Below are 18436 nucleotides of genomic sequence, written 5' to 3' on the forward strand. Positions count from 1 at the left end.
TGAAGGCGTAGATTGGCCACAAAGTCTAAATGAAACACATTAAAACATACGAACAAATCAGGGATGTTATTTTGCTTTTTAGAAAATGTCCCAACTTTTCTGGAAATGGTGTTTGTACAGAAAATCAACACATTTACGTAATCAGTGTGATTCATTACATCAACAGGGAATTACAGCCTTCCTGTATGTTACTAAAAGTAGAATAGAGTATTGTATATATGTAGTATCTGGTATCCAGCGTACAGTTCTGAGCTGTATCTTCTTACATGTACTTGTGTAATCACAACATCCCTCTGTTTTGCTTTAACAGTATACTCGATCTGAGACATTCTAGCTTATTTTCATACTGTATATATAGTTACATGGTATGTGTAGTTTATTAGCAGTTACTCTACATCAGGGGTGTCGAAGTCACTTTAGTTCAAGCAGACCAAACCAGTAACATAATAGTATAATAGCCTATGAATAATGACAATTTTAACAATATTCTATGTAACAAAATCAGAACCAGAACCAGAATACTGTGTTAATCACAGGGGAAATTGTTGGATGTTACAGTTGCTTCATTCAAGAATAATAAAAAAGTAGCAGGAAAGAAATGATCTACACTATAATATTCTATCTATCTATCTATCTATCTATCTATCTATCTATCTATCTATCTATCTATCTATCTATCTATCTATCTATCTATCTATCTATCTATCTATCTATCTATCTATCTATCTATCTATCTATCTATCTATCTATCTATCTATCTATCTATCCTTTCTTCCGTCCATCCATCCATCCATTCATCCATCCATCCATCCTTCCTTCCTTCCTTCCTTCCATCCATCCATTCTTCCGTCCGTCCATCCTTCATTCCTTCCATCCTTCCTTCCTTCCATCCGTCTGTCTGTCCATCCTTCCTTTCTTCATCTATCTATCTATCTATCTATCTATCTATCTATCTATCTATCTATCTATCTATCTATCTATCTATCTATCTATCTATCTATCTATCTATCTATCTATCTATCTATCCATCCATCCATCCATCCATCCATCCATCCATCCATCCATCCATCCATCCATCCATCCATCCATCCATCCATCCATCCATCCATCCATCCATTGGTTAATTGGCTAATCTAAATTGCCCATAGGTGTAAATGTGAGAGTGACTGGCTGTTCGTCGGCCCTGTGATGAACTAGTGAGGATAAAGCAGGTTCAGAAGATGAATGAATGAATGTACTAGACACATATTGTCAATATAACAAGTAATATATACATGTGTATTACAGATCACAGTGGGGTAACAAATGCACAAAACATTTAGCAACAAGAGTAATATTGTTCAAATTTTGGATTGGATTTTGGAACTGAATTCAGTTTGACACCCTTGACTGTAAGTATTTGCCATTTTGGCCCATTTTAAATTTTTTCCTCCTATATGTTTGACACACTGTTCTACATCATAGGGTTTTTTTGTTCTTATACAGCCTATAGCAGTGGTTTCCAACCTTTTTTGGCTTGTGACCTCATTTTAACATCACAAATTTCTGGCGACCCCAGACACTCAAAAGGAGATTTTTTTTTTTGCTAAAATTAATTTATCTTTGATCATGTTATAGTTTGCTATATTATGTTGCAAATAAAGGTAAATTTTAGATAACATTTAGGCTATATAATGTATATTATTATGGATGGAGGCAAAAAAGCATTAAGTCAGAATTTTATTTTCCTTGGTCAGGATATGTACAGTCAGTCCAGCTTGGATTTACAAGGCTGACAATTAATACTGAACAAACAAGAACTCAAACTATGAATTATGAAAGAGCTGCAGCATCTGAAACTGACCACAATGAACATTTGACAGATAAACAGAACCACAGTGCTTCAGTTTCAGCTTCACAGTTTGTCATGTCTTTTATGGATTGGGATTGTCTTTCTCAACTCACCATATATTTTTTTATTAGCAAGTTTTTTTTTATTTTAATCAATTAGTAGAAATTTCAGGTGACCCATTTGAATTCCAGGTGACCCCACATTGGGTCCTGACCCCAAGGTTGAAAAACACTGGCCTATAGATTAATAATATTATCATATTCTTAGTCCAACATGAACACAACCAGTCCATCTTTTCCCGTTTCTTACTCTTACAACATTCATTCACCTGTAAAATCCATGGAGTTGGATCAATGACAGTGGATGAAAACACTTGGTTTATGTTTAGTTAATGAGAGATTTTACTGAAAAAGTCACTTTTTCTTCAGTTTTCTCTGTTTCTGATAAAATATCACTCAACTTTAATCTAAGTTTTAATGAATATATGATCTATATGATCAGTCACTTAAATATAGGAAAATACCAGATTTTCACTGAAAAAAAACAAAACAAAAACGCAAAATACAGAGGATAATATTGTAATAAATGGTGATAAATCCCTTAAGAAAAGCTAAATAGAGGAAAAAATAATTTGGGAACTGATATAAAAATAGCACTGGGTCTTTATTAAAACAAACAAAAAAAAAAACCCTTCATTATTAGCCTTATAGCGGCTATATTTAGGATTGCCGCTGTCAGATATTCAAAAAACAATTACCTAAGATTATCATTAGATTGTTGCATTAAAGTGTCGTGGGACATTTTATCAAAGAATCAGAATGTGACCAGATGGGAATAATAATACTGAACAAACAATAACTCAAACTATGAATTATGAAAGAGCTGCAGCATCTGAAACTGACCACAATGAACATTTGAAAGATAAACAGTACCACAGTGCTTCAGTTTCAGCTTCACAGTTTGTCATGTCTTTTATGTATTGTGATCGTCTGTCTCAACTCACCATATATTCTTTTTTCGTAAGTTTTTTGTTTTTTTTTTCAATTGCTAGGATTATCAGGTGACCCCATTTGACTTCCAGGTGACCCCATGTGGGGTCCTAACCCCAAGGTTGAAAAACACTGGCCTTTAGATTAATAATATTATCATATTCTTAGTCCAAGATGAATACGACCGGTCCATCTTTTCCCGTTTCTTACTCTTACTTTTCACTCTCATCCTTCATCTTTTCCACTCTGTGTCGTTTTCTCGTCTCCAGGCTAGCGGTGAGGCGGTGATCAGTCGTCAGCCAGAGCAGGCTGAGGCTCGCCAGGCCAGCCTGCAGGACGCCGCCTCTGTTTATGACCTGCTCACCATCGGCATGGCCAGGAGGGGGCAGTACGCCATGCTGTCTGAGGTGAGACGACACACACATACACATATACTCTATCCTGGAGGTCTGAGGGGAGAGATGAGACGCGTTAGGGAGAGCTTTGCCTTTGCCAAACTTTTTAATGAATGTCGTTATCACTAAGAGTGAGGGGATTAAGTGTCTTTTTCCCTCAGTTCTTCAGTCTTTCAGCGTCCTTTTGCTTCTCTGTCCCCTCCAGATCCTCATTTTTTCTACCATCTCTGCTCCCCACACAGTATGACCTCTAACCAGATGTAGGCAGCGGGGGAGGCAGAGGTTGGAGGGGTCTTCCCAAATTAGGTCCGTCCACCTGTTGGACTGATTCATAGATAGCATCAGTCATTTTCTAAGGAGGACCACACACACACACACACACACACACACGTACTGAGGTTTTCCAACAGACACCATTGCATCCGTTTGCCGGAGCCAGCGAGGGCCGCTTATTAAAAATAAGACGTCAGCCAATGATTGTCATCCATCTCTCGCCTGAGATTCGCTCTGATTGATTGTGCTCTTACTGCGGCATTAATCAATTGCAGCAACCATCTCTGATGTCAATGTCTGCGAGGATTACACCCAAATATACATCAGTATTATTGCAAGTGTGACCTTTGCAGATATTATTCTATTACTGAAAGATTAGGAATGGATGACTGATGACTTGGATGTAAGTGGTTAAAGTCAAACATCCCTGAAAGTAAAGGAGCTGAATGAGAAACAGAATCACACTTCCTGACTTCATTATCTGAACCAACCCACATTAACCCATAAAGACCCAAATATACACCAGTGGCCAAAAGCATCTAGTGATCTAACATGTTTAATAACCTTAGAACCACTAATCCTATCAGTACATGTAAATAATTGCTGTAAAATACAGTTTGTCATCTTTTCATACTCATCAGATATGACCCATTTGGACGTTCAGAGGCTCCGTAGTGAATGTTGCTAGTGTTGAACTTCATTTTTCTCCTTTGATTAACCCATAAAGCTCCAAACAGCCACTGGTGGCCAAAACCATCCACTGCTATAAACTGTTTAATAGCTGTTGATCCACTAATCCTATCAATACATGTCATCGGCTTCCTGATAAAACCTGCTAAGTGACACTTTTTGGTTGGGGATAAAACCTGCTATCTCCCCTATTATAGCTTCAAATTTTAGTCTCCTGTGAAAGTTGTTTACGTTCCATCATAAGTACCAACATTAAAGGAACAGATATTTTTTTGTCATATTTCACAGTTTCCTGTTATATAAACATTTTTTTTGTTTCTCCTGTAAAATTTGCCAAAAGTCACATAGCAGGTTTTATCAGGAAGCCGACGATGTAAATAATTGGTGTAAAATGCAGTTTGTCATTGTTTCATGGTCATCAGATATGACCCATCTGAACGTTCAGAGGCTCTGTAGTGAACATCAAAACACCATCATCTTCTACAACATTGATTCACAAGTAAAACCCATGGAGTTTGATCAATGACAATGGATGGAAACACTTGTATTTACATTCAGTTATTGATATATTTGCTGAAAAAGTCACTTTTTCATCAGTTTTCTCAGTTTTTGATATAATAAACCTCAACTTTGAACTGAGCTTTTATGAACATCTACATGACCAGTAAATTAAATGTCAATAAAAACAAAAAAATTAAAAAAAATAAATAAAATAAAAACACTATCATCTTCTACAACATTGATTCACTAGTGAGACCCATGGAGCTGGATCAATGACAGTGGATGGAGACACTTGGTTTATGTTCAGTTAATGATAGATTTTACTGAAATAGTCACTTTTCCTCAGGTTTTCTCTCTTTTTGGTATGATAACCCTCAAATGTAATCACAGCATGATGATTAAAGTATATGATCACTAAAATAAATTTTGGAAAATCTATTATTTTCACTGAGAAAAGGCAAAATGGAGAGTACAACATTATGATAAATGGTGATGAATCACTTAAGAAAGGTTAAATAGAGATAAAAATTAATTTGGGAACTACCACAAAAGTAGCACTGGGTCTTTATGGGTTAAAATGAGTTTATGTTTCATTTGGTGTTTTAAGGGTTTAGTGTGTAAACGTTATTGCCCAATATCGCACTCATTCCCCCCTACAGTGGTTACACAAGACCATAAACATCACTATAAGAGCCAGTGTCTGCTCGGTCAGTTCTAGGCGTTTTTATTGAGGGATAATAACTGTGGTAAACTCTCAGATATAGTAGTTGATCATGCATTTTAACACTGCTATAAAACAAAAAAGCTACTGTAGAAACATGGCAGCGCAAAACGAGTGATATAAGCAGCAACTTGATAACTCTGCACATATAAAGAGCTCACTCTAAGGCAACGGAACAGCAAGGATTCTTAATTTCAGGTCATTATACACTAATGAAAACATAAATATGAGTATTATATTCTGGTTTTGCAAATGGATCTTCCTAAAGCCTTGAAAACGTTCAATTTCAATCTCCTTATTCTCAACATATTTGTAATTGTCATGTCTTATAATGTTGCCTTATATATATCTATCAATTTTTTTTATATAGTTATTTACAGCACCATTGTTTTTTGCATTACATAGTATTTCCAGTGGCAGTAATAATTTTATTTTATCCTTCTTCATTATATTTCACACATAACTCCATACAAAAGGTTAAGGTTAACTATGGTTTAACTAAGATTAACCAGAATTGGTGATTAGCGATAGCATTTAGCACAATAGGAGCATTCTGTTGAGAGCGTATTGTTCTTTGTTCTTTGTTCTGGATGGATGGATGGATGGATGGATGGATGGATGGATGGATGGATGGATGGATGGATGGATGGATGGTTGGATGGATGGATGGATGAATGGATGGATGGATGGCTGGATGGATGGATTGACAACATATCTGTTTTTCTGAGATACATAGATTTTTATCCATGAACTCCCTCCCACCTTCTATCCGACACTGCTCCGACCCCAACACCTTTAAATCCCTTTTAAAAACTCATTTATTTAAGATTGCTTTTAATGTTTAATCTTAATGTTTAATATTTAACTGTTTTATATTCATATACCTGCCTTTTGCACCTACTTTTAATCTGTTTTAATATGTCTGGTTTCTGTTTTTATCTGCTGCATGTAAAGTGTCTTTGAGTTCTATGAAAAGCGCTATACAAATAAAATGTATTATTATTATTATTATTATTATTTTGTAGATACAAATATTACTCAACTGTATTAAAAGTATTTCAAATAAGCGTAACATTAAACATCTACTGTGATAAAATGAATCCAAAAACATCCCAAGACTCTAACCAGGACTATTTTACTGTGAAATATCAACTTTTACTTTCCATACATAAAGTTTCATCGTTGATACTTACTTTTTTTTAAATTTTTTTTATTGCATATGGTTTTAAGAACAGAACACTTACAGTACTTGTGAGTTTTAGTAGTAGTATTAGTACTTTTACTTAAGTAAAGACTCTGATTACTGTATCCACCACTGGTTGTATTATTCTTATATGTTTTATTAACATCTCTGGTAACTTCAGCAGTATTTCAGTAATGTACTGTAACTGGTAAAGGTGCGGTGGTGACTTTATATACCACTGTGTAATTGAAAGAGTTCAAACTGTAACATTGCCCCCTGAAATGCTGTAAAGCAGAATTATAAATGAACATGACAGTACGGCAGAGGACTCTGTAAACTTAATTACTTTTCACCCTTGGCCTTGGGCAGTTTTTTCTTTCCTGTATCCCAGTTTGTCTGAACCTTAGCTGTGCTTATTAACCCCTAACCAGGGGTTAAATTGGGATTTGTTGTAAGCGTGGGCCTGATTTAGCAGGGTTAAAAGGGGTCAGTACTGTTATGTAGCAGCAGCTTCACATAACATAAAGGCCTTAAAATATTACCAAATCATGCAACATGTACAAAGCTGAGTTCATTTCTTATTCAGTGATTACATTTCCTGTTTAATTCGCATTGTCTCAGTTAATCAGATCACACAGTTGTTGATCCCCGGTGCCGCAGGACATCCTTGTCTACATGCCAAATGGTCAGCAGCCTTCTCGGTAAAGTGCACATTATTGAATCCGAATATCAGGCGGGCTTTTCTCCTGGTTTAGCTCACTTGTGCATGACTGACAGCATCTGACTGAGCAGCACTCCACGCCGTCCTCTGCTCATCCACACACACATCAATCACATCATTATGTGGTGAAACAGTGCAGAGTGGGTGGTGAGCGCTGACTGACAGTCGTTGCAAACCAGAAAAATGTGGCTAAGAAGAGCGATCATTCAGTTTAGTGACTATGTAAATGAGGAAAAAAGTGCTTTTCAGACTTCAGAAATGGCATTAGTTGAAGACAGCATGTAGCTCTAAAATGCCTGTATGTAAATGTACACATATCTTTTTCAGGTTCAGTTTGGATTACCTTACCAGACTCTTTTTTAACTATTGATTTCATCATTGTGGAATATAAAGAAATTCAATTTAGTTTTTGCTTTCAATTTCATGTTACTTTTATGCATGTATTAGTAGTTTTCTATTTGATTTTGTCTTGAAGAAATCATTAGTTTTAGTTTTGTTTTAATCAGCTTTACTGATCATTTTAGTTTTTCAGGAGAGGCTTTGATTTATACATAGAAGCGGAAAAATGTCAAATAAAAATGCATGGAAGTATATAAAATATTATTTATTTATTCTGCATTTTTTTAATATAGGAATGTTATTTAAAGTGGTTTAGCAACTACACTGCAGATTTATAGTCTCAGCCAAAAGTTTTGGCTGTGATGCAAATTGACTGGTTTCATAAATGAGATTTAAGTGCAAATATAATTCTTTGAAACTTATAAAATATGTGTGCCTCAGAAATATGAGGGAAACTATCTTTTTTCTTTTTTTTTTTTTTAAGTAAAGCAGCAAAACTTTAGAAAAAAAAAAAGTGAAATAAATTTCACTGCCAAAACATTTACCCACAACTATACGAGGAGGATTTAATTTATTTTATTCATATTCCAGTACTTATTGTATTTAACTTTAACATAACGGCTATCATTTTTTTCAATTAAGAAAATTAAGAAACAAGTGAAAATTTCAACATAACTTCTGCTACTTCCAAAGGTGAATGGACAGAGGAAAAACTTTATTAAAACTACACTGACAAGTTTCGGTTTGTCTTCCATCCAGCTTTAACAGAGTTATTCTATGCTACAAGTACTACTGCAGTTTTTCCCAAAAGTCAGCCTTGATCACAGTAATAAACCCGATACTTCCACAATTCTACCCCTAAACATATTCGTGCATGTGTGTTTCTTCTCGCAGTGTCTCGAACGAGCCATGAAGTTCTCATTCAACGAGTTCCACCTCTGGCACCAGCTGGGCCTGTCACTCATGGCGGCCGGGAAGGTGAGCTCATTTCTCTTGAAATACCAGCAACAGCCCCTCACCACACCACACCACACCCAAAGGAGACATCCATCTCCTTGCCATGCCTCTGTCCTGTACGCTGCAGCATTCCTTCGTCACCCTCACACCCAGGCATGCAACAAATAGTATTCGCTGATAAGCTCTCGGCCTGTTTGGCGTGGAAGAAGGGCTCAAATCCTTTATTTTAGTAAAAGTACTGAGAAAATACTCCACTAAAAGTAAAGTTTTGCATTCATTATGTTACTTAAGTAAAAGTATTTAAGTTTTATTTGCAAAACTAAAAGTAAAATGGTTCATGCAACCACTTGAAATATATATTATTTTTACTGCTGGTAATTTAATTTACAGCAGTGCATCATAAACATAAGATAATCATATGTTTGTAGTGTCATTGTCACATGAAAACCACATATATCTACAAACTCAGCTTTTTGGTAGCTCAGAAAAACAAGCTTTTTAGTTTTCTGACAATGCATTTTCCAATAAATCCTAATTTTAGCTTATTAAGAAAGAGGAGAATTTTAGGCGGCCCATTTGAAAATAGTAAATCCTCTGGTGTGTCACAAAAATTCACATATCAACACACTGAAAATAGATAAAAATGTACAGTTTGGAAAGGAAATAATGCTATCAAACAACAGTTGTGGAGTAAAAAAGTGGAGGTATAAAGTTCCTTAATAAATATGTCGATGTTGCACATAAATACTTGAGTTAAAGTACTTGGTTACACTCCGCTGCTACTGTGAAGTAAAAAACAGCAAAAAGACATTATTTGCTATGGAATGCACATGAATCATCAAAAAAACGGAATGACGGTACAATACCAGCGAATCCATTTACCACTAAATAAAGACAAATAGCGTTATCGGCCTCACATGTTGGAAAAGAAACCCGACATTCTTCAAATGCCGTCCTCAGAAGGAGCAGTAATATGGTTCTTTTTTCTTTTTTTTTTTTTGAGTGTGCGCTCATGTGTGGGACAGAGAAATTGATCTGGGCTGCAGGATGAAGTGACACTGCAGATCAATGGAGAGATCTTGAAATAGGCTGGTCCCTAGAAGGAGAAGGGGCCGCCTCAGTGTCGTCAGATCCGCTTCTATTTAGGGCCGTCTGCGAGTGTGTATGTGAGCACATGCGCCCGTGCACGTGGTCCATTAATGATTGACCTACATGTATTAAGTGACTGTGTGTCTAAATGGGTCTATTAGGGCTGTGTAAGGACAGTTGATGTGTGTTTGATACACTTGCTTAAAAGCGATCCATGTCATCTGCGGCTGTGTGATAACTGGCTGCTGCCTGCACATGAATCACAATTTGTCACTTTGTATGTGTGTGTGTGTGTGTGTGTATCTCTGTGTGTGTTCCAGGGAGTCGGAGCTGTGTCTGTATTTAAAGAATGTGCCAGGATGAGACCAGATGACCCTTCGTTGCCCCTACTGGCTGCAAAAGTCTGCATTGGTCAACTGCACTGGGTGAATGCACACAAATGCTCACAAATGTACACAGTGATCTGCAAAATCTGTGATGTTTCTGCACCGCTTTTCATGGAGATGCACTTGTACTTGTTGCAGTGATACTGTGAGTTTTCCATGTGTGAGCTTCTGTAGGTGGAGCTGTTTTCCTTGTCTACTCTGCCATGTGGCGGCTTCTAATACTCTAGCTCCTCTGTGTAGAGGATAGATGCAGAGGAGCAGATGTTTGCGCTACAACTGTAATGATTATGGTTTACAGTGACTCAAATGCAGAGATGAGAGCGGAGTAAAAAGATCAGTTTGTTACTAGAAGCACAGGAGATCAGTCCAAAATAGGCAACTAAAACGAGTCAGGGACAAGATGAACAGAACATCCAAAGAACTATCAGACAGTGAGAGGGACATGTGGAGGAAGGATGAAAACTAATGTGGAAGGATGAAGAAAACATCAAAAATACTGTTTAACCCTTTCATGCATAGTGGTCACTGCAGTGGACAGCTATTCTACAGCTGTTCTATTGTTTATTCATGGGTTTTGTTGTTTTAGTTCCATATCAGCCAACACAGTGGACTCTTATGCATCATCCAAAACACTGCAATTCATACAATTACTGTAACTTTGCTGCGCTTGATAAACATGATCTGCAGTAACATGTTTTAGTGTAAATCAATTGCTAATTGTTGTTAGACTGTAATTAACAAACAAAATGTTTTTTTTTTTTTTTTTGCATATCCTCCTGAGACCCAGCAATGCATTTTGTCTTCTGTAGGGGACAAAAGTTTGACAGTTTTACTTTAAAAATGCTGTGCATTGCAAAGGATATTCCATTAAAAAAATCAATTAATGAATAAAAATAATTTTAAAAATGTACGCTACAACATAAGATTACAGAGTCCACCAGGGTTGTTTTAAAGCAGGGGTGTCAACCTCATTTTAGTTCAGGGGCCACATACAGCCTAATAAGATCTAAACAGGGCCGGACCAGTAAAATAATAGGATAAAAATGTATAAATAATGTCAACTCCAAAGATTTCTCTATGTTTTTGAGTGAAAAAAGTAAAATGCCTTAATGAAAATGTTTACATCTATGAACAATACTTGAACATAACTTAAACAAATATGAACAACCTGAAAATTCTTAGGAAAAATAAGTGCAATTTTAACATTATTGTGCCATAGTTTATCATTTCTATATGTACATCACAACTTACAGATCACAGTGGATCTACAAAAACACAAAACATTGAGTAACAGGCAGAATATTGTTAAAATTCCACATACTTCTCTTAAGACATTTCAGGCTGTTCTTATTTGTTCAGGTTATTCATATTTTTTGTCAAAGGCTAGTGTATAAATATAAACATTTTTATGTAATTTTACTTTGTTTACACTAAAACAAAGAGAAAAAAAAAATGCTTTTTTCATTATTTATAGGTTAATATGATAGTATTTTACTGATCTGACCCACTTTAGATTGAATTGACCTAAAATGATTTTAACATCATTGATTGTTAATATCTTCAGTGTCATTTTTGCATTTTACAAATTTATCCCACGGGCCAAATTGGATCCTTTGGCGGGCCGGTTTTGGTCCCCGGGCCACAAGTTTGACACCTGTGTTTTAAAGAATGAGTATAGTCGGTGGAAGGGGGTAAAGGCCACATTTAGAATCAGCACTCACAAAGAGACAGCAAAATGGCTGCTGCGTGGAATTCCCAATCCCACAATGCACTTCACAACAAAGTTATAATAGTTTTGGATTTTTCATTATAGTTTAGTTTTATTTAGTTTTGACTTTTTTTCTCTAATTCAGTTAGTTTTAATTAGTTTGTAGAGCAGGTTTGCTAATTTTTATTAGTTTTCTTTGTTTTTTTGTAAATGCTTAGTTTTAGTTTAGTTTTGGTATTAATTTTTGTTTTGTCATATCTTTTATCTTCTTCGCTGTCGTATTCAAATAAATCCTGTACAGGGCTCTGCTGCTTTCTCCCAACTTTAGTCTCCATGTTTCCAGGTAGAGTTGGGATGAGAAGACGACTAAACCACAAGTAATGAACCATATGGTGCCGCTAGCTAAAATTGCTCAAGCGAAATAAATTGATTTCGTATCAATCCGACGTTGACAAAGACCAAAACGAAGGGAATTTTATCCATAATTTTTATCCGTTTTAGTTAGTTTTGTGAGCACGCAATACAGTTTCAGTTAGTTATCATTTTTTTCTTTTAATTATAGTTTTTATTTTTTTCAGTTAAACGAAAATGTTTTTACAATTTTAGTTTTTGTCATTTTGTTAGTTTTCGTTAACGATAATAACCTTGCTTCATAACAAAAATTTCCAAAAAGGCCTGAGTGATGTTTCGGGGACTGTGTTTATGATGGAGTCATCTTCGAAGTTGTTCACTGTGAGGGAAGTGATTCAGATGCATAAGCACGGAAAGACTAATGGATTAGTGATAATTAGGCTTTCACTCAGGTTTTACAAATTTGAAAAAAACACTTGTGACGAAAGTTGTACGCTGCTTTAAGGTGCTCGGGGACCAACTCCATATCTGCACCAGTACCATGGTCAGGATCACAGACAGTAGAATTAAACTACATATATGTGTTTTTAATGGGGGGGGGGGCCTGGAGGACCCTGGAGAAAACCCTAACCTCAAAAGTATTAACACAGCAATTTAAAAATACATTATTACAAGGAAAAGTCCTGCATGAAATAGTATTAGCAGCAAAATGCATTTGTTGTAGTTACCAGTAAAAGTATCTGTTTGCTTCCTCTGACTGATATATTATCAAATATGACATCACTGGAGTATTAATAGTTGAAGCATCGGTGTCAGAGCTGCATGATACTTTCCAAGCTGCTGGAGTTGGAGTTGGTTTCAATGAATTTATGTCCAGTTTTATGAACAGGGTCACCAGATAAGTCTGAGTCTGACTCATCACATGATTAATAAGAAAGGAAAGAGCCATTTAGGTACATAAATTTGTTTTCAGTTTAGGCTTTTTCCCTCTAATCTTTGATTTATTTGGGTGAGATATTGCGTGAGTTGAACTTATATGTAAATGAAACTGAAAAGTTTAGAGAAGAAAATTGCTTTTTACAAAACTTCACAGTAAAAAATGTAGAAAGCTTTTTAATCATAGGTTTAATTTTAACAATGGGTTGTTTGTTAAAAGCTTTTTATATTATGATTATTATTATTCGTTGTGTGAATTCTTAAAAAATAAGTACATCAGACTAATGTAATGAAGCAAAACGAACGGTATTTAACTCTGAGATGGAATAAAGCACAGGTGTCAAACATGCAGCCCGGGGGCCAAATCTGGCCCGACAAAGGGTCCAATCCGGCCTGCGGGATGGATTTGTGAAATGCAAAAATTACACTGAAGATATTAACAATCAAATGTGTCAAAATCATTTTAATTCAGGTTCCACATACAGACACATACTGTCCAATTAGATTTCAAGTGGGTCAGACCAGTAAAATATTATCGTAATAACCTGTAAATAAAGACAACCCTAAATTCTCTTTTTGTTTTTTTTTTTTGGTATAAAAAAGTAAAATTAAATGAAAATGTTTACATTACCAAACCATACTTTTACAAAAAACGTGAATAACCTGAACAAATATGAACAAACGGAAATATATTAAGAAAAGTAAATGCAATTTTACCGATATTCTGCCTGTTACTAAATGTTTTGTGCGATTGTAACACATGTGTAATGACAAACTGATAAACCGAGGCATAAAATTGTTAAAATTGCACTTGTTTTTCTTAAGACAATTCAAGTTGTTCATGTTATTCAGGTTTTTAAGGAAACTTTGTAGATGCAAACCTGATCATAACATAATTTTACTTTTTCACTGTTATTATTTTATTGGTCCGGCCCATTTGAGATCAAATTGGGCTGAATGTGGCCCCTGAACTAAAATGAGTTTGACACCCCTGGAATAAAGTACAAGTATAAAGTACATTACTCCAGTCAAAGTACTTAGCTACATTTCATGGTTTTCACTAAAGGGTTTGGATTCAGTGACCTAAAGCAGCCATGCAGTCATAATGAACGCGGGGACTAAACACAAAGTCAAACAGTAGTATAAAGGTTTGTAATTCATAGGATTACAGATAAAGTAGAAAGGATCCATTCTCCATCTGGAGCTAATGAGATATCACAAATCTGCATGTGAATGTAGCATCACGCACAATCACTTCTGTAATCCATGCATGTTCATTTTCATTTAGTTAGACTTACCCCGCTAATAAGCTAAAAAAGATGTATGTCATGTGATCGTGCAATGCATACGAAGTAGATTTATACATGTGTGCAATGTGTGCATGCCTATATAAACACTGTACGCACACACACACACACACACACACACACACACACACACACAAAAAAAAACGTCACAATGCAGCATCCCTGTGCTAATGTGTTCAGGATTGACACTCGGGGCACTCGGGCAGATACACATTGCAGTGAAGCCCGGCCAGCTTGGATAGTCCTTCTGTTCATGATCTGAGCGGGGGGGGCGTCACATCAACAGTGGTATTTAGGGAGGAGAGAGAGAGAATGAGTGAGGGTAGGTCAGACAGAGAAAGAGAGAAAGGGTCAGAGATTAGAAAAGAGGAGCTAACAGGGGCGAATGGAGAGAGCACATCTGTCAGTGGCTGGAGATCATGGCAGGCCAGAGACACTAAGGAGCTTACAGCCTTAATCACAATGGGACACTATGGCCATAGTGCAGTGGAGCATTACATAAATGGGCCACCATTATCCACCATCAGCTTCACTGGACAGTCTGGTCAGTTCTCTAGGCAGAAACATGCTTTAACTTTTGTCCGATGCTCATTAGATCAGCTCAGTGACCAAACTTCCAAGTAATGTTTTAGACTCCTCAGGCTTTTAACCCTTTGAACCCATAAGGACCCGAACATCCACCACCAAAATTATCTACTGATCGAAAATGTTTAATTACTGTCAATCCACTAATCTTATCAATACATGTAAATAATTGCTGTAAAATGCAGTTTTTCATCTTGTCATGGTCATCAGATATGACCCATTTGGACATTCAGAGGCTTCGTAGTTACCATAGAAACACTGTCATCTTCTACAACACTGATTCACCAGTAAAACCCATGGAGTTGGATCAGTGACAGTGGATGGAGACACTTGTTTTATACTCAGTTATTGATATATTTGTTGAAAATGTCACTTTTTCTTCAGTTTTCTCTTTTTTTAATTTAATAACCTTTGGATTTACTCTGAGCTTTAATGAACATTAACGTGATCAGTGGATTAAATATAAGAAAATACCTAATTTACACTGGAAAAACACTAAATACAGAGGATAATATTATAATAAATGGGATAAATCACTTAAGATAGGTTAAATAGAGAGAAAAATATATTTGGGAACTACCACCAAAGTAGCGTTGGGTCATTATAGGTTAAAGTAGTAAAAAAAAAAAAACACACACACAAAAAAAAAAACCACACACATAAACAAACAAACAAACAAATAAATAAATAAATATTAAAAATAAGAATAATTTTTAAAAAAAGAAAAAAAAAAGGTAATGATAATTTCACTGAAAGTCACTTTTTCTTCCGTTTTCTTTCTTTTTCATATAATAACCCTCAACTTTAACCCGTAAGGACCCAGAGTGACTTTTGTGAAAGTTCCCAAATGAATTTTTGTCCATAATTAACCTATCTTAAGTGATTTATCACCATATATCATAATATTATCCTTTATATTTTGCTTTTTTCTCATTACAATCAGGTATTTTCCGATATTTAATTTACTTATCATGTACTTTATTCATCATGATGAAATTACATTATAGGGTTATTATACCAAAAACAGAGAACATTAAAGAAAAAAAAAAAAAAAAAAAAAACCTTTTCAGCAAATCTATCATTAACTGAAGATAAATCCAGTGTGTCCATCCACTGTCATTTGTCATGTGTCATGGGTTTGACCGGCGAATCAATGTTGTAGAAGATGATGGTGTTTCCATGGTAACCACGGAGCCTCTGAATGTCCAAATGGGTCATATCTGATGACCATGAATAGATGACAAACTGTATTTTACACCAATTATTTACACATATTGATAGGATTAATGGATCAACAGGTATTAGACAGTTTAGGTCAGTAGATGCTTTTGATCGTTCATGGATGTCTGGGTCTGTATGGGTTAATCTGAGTTTTAACCCATAAAGACCCAGATATCCATCATTGACTATTGATCCACTAATCCTATCAGTACAGTGTAAATAATCGGTGTAAAATGCAGTTTGTCATCTTTTCATGGTCATCGGATATGACTCATTTAAATGTTCAGAGGCTCCGTAGTTACCACGGAAACACCATCATCTTCTACAACATTGATTCACCAGTAAAACCCATGGAGTTGGATCAATGACAGTGGATGGAGAAACTTGGTTTTATGTTCAGATATTGATAGATTTTACTGAACAAATCACTTTTTTCTTTGTTTTTTTTCTGTTTTGTAATAATAACCTTTGACTTTATTCTGAGCTTTCATGAACATCTACATGATCCGTTAATTACACATAGGAAATACATGATTTTACTTGGAAAAAACGCTAAATTCAGAAGATAATATTGTAAAACAGAGAGAAAAATTCACGCTGGGTCCTTAGGGGTTAACGAACATCTACAGGATCAGTGAATTAAATATACAAAAATACCTGATTTACACTGGAAAGATTCATAACACAGAGGATAATATTATAATAAATGGCGATAAATCATTTAGGAAGGTTTAAATAGAAAGAAAAATTCATTTGGGAACTGACACAGAAGTAGCTCTGGGTGTTTATGAGTTAAAGATGAAACAGTAAAGGATCCTCGGGTGCCTGATACCCTCCCCAAACCTGTGACATCACTACAAAATGCAAGATTGCCGATCTGTAAAGCAAAGCTGCTTTTCTAAATTCCTAAAGAGCAGTTTTCGGGGGGGGGTGGGGGGGGGGGGTGTAAGGTTTTCACCCGACAACAGCGACATGCTCTTATTTCACACCATTCAAGGGAGAGAGGGGGGAAAAACAAACGTAATCCTCCTAAGATGTGCATGGACGGGCTGTGTTTTTAAATGACTGGCTATTGTGTGGAGGCTTTGAACTCGCAAGGACTGGATTCAGAGAGAGAGAGAGAACAGAGAAGGAGGATGAAGGGAGGAAGAGGAGGAGGACGAGGAGGAGGAGGAAGAGGAGGGGGGGTGTCAAAGCAGTTGGCTTGCTGTAGTGCTGGCATGCAGTCAAAGGCATTGCCCCCCCCCCCCCCCCCCCCCCCACGCCCACCTACCCACCTGCCATACCTCACACAGAGTGACACACTTTCTCCTCGGCTCAGAGCTTCAGCCACACGGCGCCCGTTCGCCCGCCCGCGGTCTGCTGCTGCATGTGTGGGCGGGTGTGTGTGTGTGTGTGTGTCCTTCATCAAACTCTTCACTGTCCTTCAGCTGAATCCACTCGGACTGTCCTCGCATCAGACTCCGCCATCAGTGCCACATATTCCCTGCCCTCGGCCTTGTTCATCCCTCAGTGTTTTTTCCTGTCATGTAGAAGAGGATGTCACAGGTCCTAGAGTGCATCCTCACAATGGAGCTCTATCTGCTTTGTTTCAGAGGTTAATGTTTTCATGAGATACAATTCAGGGTCAAGGGTTTGAGTCAAGGTACAGGTTGAAGAAGCTTTCGCAGGGTTTGTATGGGTGCTTGAAATCCTTGAAAATGCTTGAATTTCAATCAGTCAATCAATCAATCCCTCGGAGAGCGCAGACTTCCGCCAAGATCAGTCCCCTCCCCCATCACCCCCAAAATTTAATAATTTGTTCCTTGTGAATTTCAATGTTGTGTTTTCAAGTGCTTGAATTTTAGTTAAATGCTTGAAAGTGACTGATTGATTGATTGATTGATTGATTGATTGATTGATTGGTGTATTTATTGCCTCCACCAAGGAGGTTATGTTTTTGTTGGCGTTGGTTTGGCTGTTTGTCTGTGTGCACGATAACTCAAAAAGCTATGGATGGATTTGGATGAAAATTTCAGGAAATGTTGATACTGGCACAAGGAACAAATGATTACATTTTGGTGGTGATCGGGGGTGGGGGGCCACGGGGGCCCACTGATCTACCTCGGCAGAGGTCTTTGCTTTCCAAGTGCTTTTCTAGAAAAGAGAGCACAGATCTCCACCAAGGCTGATCAGTTACCCCCCCCCCTCCCCACTCACCACCAAAATTTCATCATTTGTTGCTTGTGCCAGTATCAACATTTCCCGAAATTT

At 36.6% G+C, this 18436-nt stretch overlaps 1 protein-coding gene across 1 annotated transcript in view; it reads left to right on the top strand.

The window, feature by feature from the left end:
• ttc7a (tetratricopeptide repeat domain 7A) overlaps positions 1–18436 on the top strand; it is a 169700-nt gene that overhangs the window by 50033 nt on the left and 101231 nt on the right. The window contains exons 10-12 of the mRNA XM_030156433.1: positions 3090–3227; positions 8538–8621; positions 10010–10114. Of these exons, the coding sequence (XP_030012293.1) occupies positions 3090–3227; positions 8538–8621; positions 10010–10114 (327 nt within the window). The remainder of the gene's footprint in view (positions 1–3089; positions 3228–8537; positions 8622–10009; positions 10115–18436) is intronic.

This window comes from Sphaeramia orbicularis, chromosome 15, assembly GCF_902148855.1.
Source record: "Sphaeramia orbicularis chromosome 15, fSphaOr1.1, whole genome shotgun sequence".
Taxonomy (NCBI): Eukaryota; Metazoa; Chordata; class Actinopteri; order Kurtiformes; family Apogonidae; genus Sphaeramia; species Sphaeramia orbicularis.